We start from the raw sequence: 9,812 nt of genomic DNA on the forward strand, positions 1-9,812 counted from the left end.
GTATCCTCCTATTTGCAGATATCTGGGTCAACATACGATTGCAGGACATTTTCTGTCCCAGCCATAATTTGAAAATAATGAATTCATAAATACTAAGGTATGCATTTGCTGTGTAAATACACCATTCCTGAGACAAAACGTAAACCTATTGTTGGTTTGAAAAACATTATTTAAAAATACAAAATGGCCTTTGAGAACCTCTGAGAAGATCTCATTTAGAAATATCAAACCATTTACTATCAGCATATTTTTTTTAAAAGGAAACCATTCACAACATATATGCATCTCAGTTACCAAAACCTATTTAGCCTGGAGGAGGAAGAGACGAAAACAGGGAGACAACCTGACAAAGAAGAAGTGACATGGTTGAGTCATGTGCTAGCACCATGGGTTGACCAAAGGTCAGTCCTCTTTGACGTATTTTGACTGAGTGTGTCACTCTAACTGCAAACCCATTGCCCATGTTATCAAAAGAAGACAAACTCATTTCAGAGTTTCTGTCCTTTTATTTACATAAATACATCCTTGATTTTCACAGATCATTAAATTCCACAGATAATATCTTTTTCTGATAAAACACTAATACTAGTGCTGATTTGCAACCCTGCTATCATATAACATTAACATAAGAAATGCATATTAAAAAAATACAAAATATTATTATATTAACAACAGTTTTGTGGTCCCGAGTATTTATTTGTCGCAAATATGTCATAATCTACAAATAAAAGGATATATCCATTCAGGCGAGTCATTTTTTGCAACCCTGATACTCTAACTTAAACCCTGTTGCCATGTCACGATTGATAAAATGATCAGAAATGTTTTATTACCTCACAAGGGTTTGATCTATTGCCTTTGTAACATTCTGAATTATTATATAATGGGTGTATCTGAGCAAAGATGTGGAAAATAAATACTGAAAAATGCTTTAAAAAAATTGTATCTTTGATGCTCGAGCTGGATTTTTTTTTTTTACAAAATCCCGCCCCACAGAAAAAGACAGAAAAAAATATAAAGTGAAGGGTCCTTTCCTTTTTTCTATCTTTAAAATAAATGTATTCATCTATTCATCTGTCTATTTATTCATTTATTCATCTTTCAAATATCAGCCAGTTCCTGTCAAGCGTTTGCAGTTCCGTATATCAAATGGCATAGTTAAAAACTGTGCGAAAGCTTTAATTATTTCCTTTTTTAAAAATGGTTTTGGAGAATAAATGATTACAAAAACCCGAAGTTGACAATTGCTTTGGTGTTCCCGAAAGTCCTCGCGATGGCAGGTGTGTTAGCATTACCGAGCTCTGAAAAACAATGTCAGAGTGGGAGCTCTGTCTGTCATAACGCTGCCTCGTCATTGTTGGTGACGTCCCCCCTTCCACCCGGTCAGAGCTGTGTTGGTAGCTGGTAGGCAGGAAGCTAGCTGCTGGCTAACCTGCCGTGCTACCTCCTCCGCCTCCGAAGGCAGCTGAACGGAGCTGTGAATGAACCACGCACTTCAATGCATCCCGTGTGGCCGCGATGGCAGCGACAGAAACGGTCTGAGCCTTAGCTCTTAGCCATGTAGCTCAGTTGTCTGTTATATCTGTAGTTAATGTTAGTGTGATTCGTGCCCTTAGCTGTTTCCACCAGTAGCTAGCTTTTTTTCTGTCCGGGATAGACAGCGGCAGCTAGCCCCCCTTTCTCGCCACTACAGGAGGATGCTGAAGCTGTTTGGTGCACTGGTTATCCTCGGACTGGCCCTGGCGTGCATCACCTCCTGGGTGCTGGACAGCTATGACACGGCTTGGCACCCTAAACGGAGCGTTCAGCACCCGACTGTCGGTGATGAAGCTGAATCTAAGGGGAGTTCTCCACCATTTCCCGGCGAACACTTGAACAATATATTCTGGTTTGTACAGGTGGGCTATTATTCCGTCTGTAGTGATTATTTACATCTAGTGTGTATACAATACAGGCGTTTGACTTTGTGTTAGGGTTAAGCTCTGAATGATTGACAGAAAGGGGTCAGTGTCCACAGAAGTGCTCCGATGTTGGGTGAAAAGGTGTTTCAACACAGAAACACAGCAACTCTGAGCCAGACTCTTGTTCTATAGCCTTTATACCACAAGAGCTGAAAATGTCACAGAGCCCCATTTAAAATATTTGCCTTTACCCCTCACCTCCATTTGTGTGTGTGTGTGTGTGTGTGTGTAATTCAAGGTGTCCGATATTCACATTAGTCGATTTCATGACCCAAGGCGCATCCCAGACTTTGAAAAGTTCTGCACCGACACCATAGAGGTGATCAAACCAGCTCTTGTGCTTGCAACAGGTACAGTGATCTCTAACTAGTTCCTGTTAAATTCTTTGCATTATAATATGACTGATTGGGTGTGGCTCAAGTTCGTGCATTGCCATCAGATGACAGTTTGCTTACAGAGATTTCCTCCTTTTTTCCTTTACCCCAGGGGATCTGACTGATGCTAAAACAGAGAGTAAGGTGGGATCCCTCCAGCACGAGGTGGAGTGGCAGGCGTACCACAACATCCTAAAGAGGTCACGTGTAATGGAGCGCACCAAGTGGATTGACATCCGCGGAAATCACGGTGATTAACCATGGCACTTTAAAAAAAAATTACTATGGTTTCTCAAGGCTCACTGATTCAGCTGAAACATCTTCAGTGTGCCGAGTGTACAGCTAAGATTTTCAGAAGAATCCATGGAGCATCCCACAGGAAGTGGTTCTACCCCTCCCCTTCCCTTTGTCTGTGACTGGATGTGAAACAAGACACCCTGAATTTGTAACTGTCAAAAAAAGGGAAAGCTGTTCATTGGATCTGCAGTGGCTCTGACAACTATTCTGCTGCTGATTACAGCTGCTGATGTGTTTCCCGGATGTTTATCTGTGGGTCCTTTAGTAAAGGGAGATTTTTCTTTGTTACAATACAGTACAAGAATAGTTCATCGGTCAACTCCCATACAGCTTGTACACTGCTTAATCTCACAGTTATTTCATTTTTCCTCACAGATGCTTTCAACATTATTTCACTGGACAGCACCACCAATTATTACAGGTTAGTACAAAGTACCAGTAAATGGCCAGGATAGCCCCTTACTGCATTTCACAGCAACAAGAGAAAGCTGATTGGAGTATGCTGTGGCATTTGACGCCCTTAAACCAGTATAGTTGCAGACTTGTTTTCCATTAATAGTTCAGCTATGTGAACATCCTGACGACAAAAATAGAAGCAGGACCTACACGAACACGCTGTTTCTTTTTTTTCTTTTTTTTCTTTTCATGTTTTATGTGACATTGGTGATGCTTCTGTTAGCGCTGGCTGGTCTTTAATCTTCCCGATATTCTTTAAAGATCGCATTTATTTATTTATTTTAAAAAAATCTGTTTTATGCTGTACAGTAGCTTGATGCTCATGTGTAACGTTTCTCAATTTTTATTCTAGGAAATACTCAGCCAATCAGAAAGTAGGCTCTTTCCACTACGTTCACACGACCCCCTTTGGCAACTACTCCTTTGTCTGTGTGGATGCCACCCTGACTCCAGGCCCCAAGAGGCCGTACAATTTCTTTGGTATTCTCAACCAGGTGAGTTTGTGCAACATCTCTTCATGAACAATTCTGAGATCTTTAGAAAGAGCCCAGTTCTTGAAGGACCTCTGTTAGAAAATGTGGTCCAACAAACGGTAAAGAAAACAGGAAAGAAAACGGTAAACACACAGTGTTTTAGTTTCTGAGTAGCAATAACGAAAGTATCTGCTTAGCTGTCAGTTTTCATAAACATGACGTTTTTTTGTCATATCTGACAGACTCAAATGGACTTGCTGGACACGTTCAGAGCTGAGAGTCTGAAAAGCAACCAGTCGATCTGGTTTGGCCATTACACCACCTCCACCATCGTCTCTCCTTCTTCAGGAGTACGAGACATGATGAGGCAAGAACAATCCCCGATTTTGAATCTTTTTTTTCTTCCTATTTTTATTTTAAGGGTGAGCTGAGGAAATGAAACCTTTTTTCCATCACGTCATGGTGCAAACATTCAGCAACCTCCTCCTTTTGGCTGCAAGCTAAAATTGTGTCTCAGTCTTAGAATGATAAAAAACAAAAGTAAGAAGCATTTTGACTGGCTGCATGTTTCAAATTCATGCTGTGGAGTAAAGTACCGTACATCTTCAACTGCCTCTGTTTGCAGACACTTAACAAGTCTAACTAAAATTTCTACGTTTTTGTGTTAAGATCTGCAGTTGCATATCTGTGCGGCCATCTGCACACTCTGGGTGGCCTCATGCCTGTGCTGCACAGCCGGCATCCCCAAGGCACTCTGGAGCTGGAGCTGGGCGACTGGATGGACAATCGCAGGTGTTTATATTCAATAGGTCTTTCTAACAGTAATTTTCTTACTTGTATTTCTGTTTCTGTCGTATTATCGCCCATATTTTTCTAACATCTTTCTACAGGTACAGAGTTCTGGCCTTTGACCATGACCTGCTGAGTTTCTCTGATCTGAGGTTTGAGCAGTGGCCTGCAGTGCTCATCACGAACCCCAAGGATGCACAATATCTGCACCCAGGGGTGGAGGCACTGGGTCGGATACGAAGGTCGACGCACATCAGGTGTTTTGTCTATGCGTTGAATTTTCTGTTTTCTTATGTTCCAGTGGAAATGAATTTCAATTTCTAATATTTAAGAATTCATTTTCTTTCCTTTTCTGAAGGATCTTGGCCTTCTCAGAGGCCCCGATCACTGCGGTGCATGTGAGTGTAGATGGGGAACCACTGGGGAAAGGTCACTCTGCTGGAGGCCCCCTTTATGTTCTGCTATGGGATCCATCTCTTTACCTCACAGGACTGCATACAATCAGAGTTAAAGTGGAGGTCGGTGCAACATTCATTTATCTTCCACTTTATTGTGTTCTGAGACTTTTGAATATTTCATGGGTCTTTTATTAGATTAAGAAGATTTGTTTTCCTTTGTTGAATTATGAATAGCTGTATTAGATTTGCTGTCTGGGAATTGTAGCTAGAAAACACCCACTGGTGGCTCGGGGTTTGTTGTACTCTCATACTTTTAAAAAAATGCTCCTACCTTTCTCTAAAAACTAAGAACTTCTTGTCTTTCTACATGTGCATGTGAGTCAGGACGCGGCAGGCCGGTCATCAGTGCGGGAGCAGCACTTTACTCTGGAGGGCGATCTGACTCCTACCTTCGGCTTCGTGCAGTCTTTCATCCTCCTCACAGATCACTACGTCCTGGGTCGTGTGGCCTTTATATTCATGATGCTGCTGAATATCGGTGTTCTCATGGCCTTCAGGTTTATGCCTATTCTCTCGGGCAGAGGTGAGCTGTCTCTGACTAACCTTCAGATAAATACACCATCATAATGTAACAGACTGTTCAGGTTCAGTCGCACTGAACTTGAGACACAGACAGGGTTCTCAATAAGGATGTCAATGTCAGCTTTTAAAATGCACACTATAAGAAGTCTTTCTGCACTGTGCGCAATCATAGATGTTTGGTATTTCATTATGTCTACAGGATTGACCTCTCAAGTGTGTATGTCACTCCGCTTGGTCAGTAAAATAGACACTTTCTACTACTCTCTGCTACTGTTCAACCTGTGCACGGCCTTAGGTGAGTTTAATGCTGTGCCTTATTCCCATTTAACTTTTTCCATCCTCTTTGTCAAAAATTTTATTTTATCTGCCATTCTACACTGTATCTGTCATGTGTAATAAACAATAGAGTTGTTTGTGATTGCCAGATTTGAAGTTTGTACAAAGCAATGTACAAATAACATCTGGTTTTTACAAGATTACCCAGTAATCTCTCCTATGTTGCTGTAATCCATTCCTCTCTTCCTTCAGGCCCGTGGTTCATAGGAGAGCTGATTGATGGCCACAGTGGGGCCTGCTTTGCCTTTGGAGTATTCATTGATGGACATTTCCTAGAGGGCAGTCTCACCTATGTGGTTGGAGTTGTTCAAGTAAGAACATTGAATTTTTTCCCTCCTTGTTTTGGACACATTAGCCTCTCTGTGATTCTGTGCATACATGTTATATGTCCAGCTGTAGACTGTTACTGAACATATTTGCTTTACATTTAAATTAATTTTGTTTTCAGCAACTCTTAGGAACTGTGAACTTCCTGCCCAGCACTGACTGTTGGATAGGAAAAACTAACAGCTTGTCAACACTGTGGCACCCTTAGAGGTGGAAAGCTTGGTCAGGACCTGTAGAAAAATAAATCAGTGACATGGAAATGAAGGGAGCATTTCAGAAGTTCCCCTAAAGTACTTAATAATAATAATAATAATAATGATGATCATGATTCCTGAAAACAAACTCTTTAGGATGGAAAAAATCACTGGTTGGGTCATATTGCCACGAACTGGATCAAAGGTCAGACATAATTGGGCAATGTCGCAAATAATGGAGTTAAAGAGAACTGAAAATTCTTTATTTAAACTGAAAGTAAATATACAGTGGCAAAATCTGGCAGAAAGTGGCAGAAAGAAAATTAAACCCAAAGTCAAGCTTAAACAAACTTGCCTGCTGGGGAGAAGAGAGAGAATGGTAGCTATAAGGTCCTTTTTAAACAATTAGTAGAGTGGCAACATATTTCCTCTAAAGACTCATCTGTTACACCCTTCATGAACCAGAAAGAGGAAGGACAAAGCATGCAGATGTGTGGGGGAATTACAACATTCCCTCTCTAAAGCTAGAAGCTATGATATAACCTGTGGGTACTGCTTCATTTAGAAATGCATGTTCTGTTCGCATCAACTAAACTCCTTTCCTCTCTGCCAGCTCCTCTTCTTCAACATGCCCCTCACTTCTTATCTCTGCTGGAGCCTCCACCACCGTTGCCGTGGCAACACCTTCCGATCCCACTTCCTGCGGCCGGGCTGCCGCTGGAGGACTCTGGCTGTTCACCTATTCATGCTGCTCCTCCTCACCTGGCAGGCCCATTCCTGCTACTTCCTCCTGGAGACCTATGGCCCCATGGCCTTTTTCCTGTCTCCTGTGCGCACGTGGGCGTTAGGGCTCAGCCTGCTATTGGTCTACCGCGCCTGGACAAGCCCCGCCTCTCTCATTCGTGACACAAGCAAGAGCGTCTCTCCCTCTTGACAGTAATTGCACGGTACCGCCGCTGCTTCCCCTCAAGCCTGACTCTCAGATATATTTTGCTGTCTCTATCCACGGCGCAAGCTTCAGTTTTCCCTGCAAAGCAGCCCCTTCCTTTCTTTCTTTCCTCTATCCGAAGCCACTTCACAGTACATCACTCACTATCCTGTTTCTAGATAGTGTTGTTTACTTAATATGCATGTTGTTGTAAATCACCGGCGAGCACATTTCTGGCCATATTCATAGCAATGTGTACAGTGTAAAAAAACCAATCAAAAAATACCTTTGATACTAAAGGGTAAATTAGCCAATCTGAGCTATGTGACAGACTAGTCCAACGTATGCTGCTGTTGACAGTATACTGTATTAGAGTTGTATTCTCCTGTGGTTTAAGCTGAGTCATTTACTTGAGATTTAGCACTTTTTGGAAGTGTTGCCTTGGCCAAAATGCCACTTCACCACTGCCAAAGGATGAATAAGAAAGATTTCACCTTTCCTTTTCTTCTTTTCTCTTTAAACCCATTTTCATACGCTAACGAAGGCTGGATGTGCCAAAATGATCCTTGTGGTTACCTTCTGATAACAACTCGGTGCATAAGAAAGGATTGAACCACCTTTTGTATGCTATATCCTTTTCCTTTTACATCTTGTGAAGGTCACGCCAGTAGTGGAACCTAGACGATCGTATTCTCAAGTAAATTTTACACACAATTACAGATAATCACATGAAGGGAAGTACAAATTAATCAAGTACTGTAGCTGATGTGTGTACAAGAGGTTTATGACTGCTAGTTTTCAAGTTAAACAACTGCCAGTACTGTTCAATGTTCACATTGGAATATTCATATCAAAACTTTAACGCCAGTCTTTACCAAAACACAGAGAAGCCGCCTCCACTTTTTTCATGTTCCTTTAAACATGACTACAGAAAGCAGCTGTTTGTTTCTCAGGAATGTGAGCAATTGAACAAAAAGCTGGTCCAAGTAGTACTTCAGGACAATGTTTTTGTACTCCTAGAGTAGCTCAGTAAACTAAACCCGCATTAAACAATCCAAATGTGTGGTGGCTAAAAAACAAAAAAAAACGAAATGAATGTTTTAATAGCTTTGGTGAAATGAGATGAGCCAGCGCTATGCTGTTTTTTTTTTTTTAATTTATTCATTCTTATTCTATTGTGTGATTTTTATTTCTCCCCACTGGTGTTTTAAATCTGCACTGGAAAGTATTCTTCATTGTCAGGATGAGTGTGGTTGAAAAGATTTTAGAGCATTCCTGGTGTTTGAAGTCGATCTAACTCAGCGGTCCCCAACCCCTGGGCCTCGGACCGGTACCGGTCCGTGAGTCGTTTGGTACCGGGCCGCGAGGGTTGAGGCTCAGGTGTGAAATGTATGGTTTTCAGGGTTTTTATCGGTTTTCAGCGTTATTTTTGTTATCGTTTTTATCGTTAACTCGGTTTTCCTGGGTCTTTTCACGTGTGTTATGAATAAATCTTCTTTTTTTCTGGTACCAGTACTAGTTTTATTTTGTTGTATTTATCCGCGACACCTTAAAGGCCGGTCCGTGAAAATATTGGGGAACGCTGAACTGATCGGCGTGTGTGTGTGTGTGTGTGTGTGTGTGTGTGTGTGTGTGCGCGCGTACAAACATGTTTTCTCTATGTTGCTCAGATTGCTAATCTGTGGGAACTGTAAACTAAGTCTTTCAGTCCTTTCTACTCAACAGTAGCAGTCGCCTGGATTCTACAAGAACTCATCTGAAGTACAGAAATGTGTTGAAAGACACATTAAGTGTTTTATTTTCTTTTTTTATCCTCAGCCATACACAGCAAGAACTGTGGGGATCTGACCCTCATGGTTTAATACTAGAACAGCTGCCAGACACTAAATAAATGAAAGTATGTGCCGTCTTGATAACAGTGGTTTAATTACTTTTTCCACCCCTTTCTGCACAGACAAGTCTTCATTTGTATAGGAGAACCACCAAGTGTACAAACAGGAAACAGATGGATATTTAGAAATTATGGACTTTTGTTATTAGGGATTTCTTCTCTAATCATGCTCAGTACCTCAGTCAAGCTGTGTAATCTGTCCACAAGGAGGCAGTGTTGAATGAATATGAATGAATATGGATGAATCATGACTGTGCTGCATTTCACTCTCACTTTAAAATTATGCATGGGAATGTTTTTTGTTTTGTTTTGTTTTTGAACAAAGCATCAGAACTGTGTTTTTATTAAAAGACGGGTTTATTAGTTTAATGCCACTAAATGATTATGGTTAATAATGAGTCTGGATGTGATTGTTCTGTACTTTACACAAGAAAAACTGACAATGCCTCCACAACCATTTCAGCTCTTACAAGGAGTATATTGTAATGTGTTCAAACACTGAAGCATATGATTGAATAGATGAGGATTTTACACCTGCCACATATTTTTCTTGTGACAACTGAAATTAGAGCCGACCACTATTTTATTTTATTAATGGTTTCTAGTGCTGTGAAATAAAAATGTTCATTATAGTAAATAACTTTGTATAGATTCATTCATTTCCAAATGATGTTACACAGAAGGGAACACGGAGGCAAAACAGTGAAAAAGACAGATTTAAAAAAACATACTGTATGCAGTAATGGAAAAAACCCTTGAGCCAACCCTTATTTATGTTTTGTGTCCAACATGTGTTTTTGTCATTT

General features: G+C 40.9%; 1 protein-coding gene across 1 annotated transcript; it reads left to right on the top strand.

The window, feature by feature from the left end:
* Positions 1-1,384: 1,384 nt before the first annotated feature.
* Positions 1,385-9,646, top strand: tmem62 (transmembrane protein 62). Its single transcript, XM_085257124.1, has 14 exons — positions 1,385-1,536; positions 1,694-1,898; positions 2,200-2,311; positions 2,448-2,585; positions 3,008-3,053; positions 3,441-3,582; positions 3,804-3,928; positions 4,231-4,353; positions 4,452-4,607; positions 4,709-4,868; positions 5,133-5,331; positions 5,530-5,625; positions 5,859-5,977; positions 6,801-9,646. The coding sequence occupies exons 1-14, from the start codon at positions 1,499-1,501 to the stop codon at positions 7,119-7,121; spliced, it is 1,980 nt and encodes a 659-aa protein (XP_085113250.1). The 5' UTR covers positions 1,385-1,498; the 3' UTR covers positions 7,122-9,646.
* Positions 9,647-9,812: the final 166 nt, after the last annotated feature.

Source organism: Mchenga conophoros, linkage group LG19 (genome assembly GCF_057382185.1).
Source record: "Mchenga conophoros isolate Kocher_MC1m ecotype Shallow Benthic linkage group LG19, M_conophoros_male_GT1.1, whole genome shotgun sequence".
Taxonomy (NCBI): Eukaryota; Metazoa; Chordata; class Actinopteri; order Cichliformes; family Cichlidae; genus Mchenga; species Mchenga conophoros.

Coding starts and splice junctions, on each gene's coding strand:
- tmem62 (XM_085257124.1), top strand. CDS start 1,499: ATGCATCCCGTGTGGCCGCGATGGCAGCGACAGAAACG. Junction 1,537..1,693: donor CGATGGCAGCGACAGAAACG/GTCTGAGCCTTA, acceptor TCGCCACTACAG/GAGGATGCTGAAGCTGTTTG. Junction 2,586..3,007: donor TGACATCCGCGGAAATCACG/GTGATTAACCAT, acceptor TTTTCCTCACAG/ATGCTTTCAACATTATTTCA.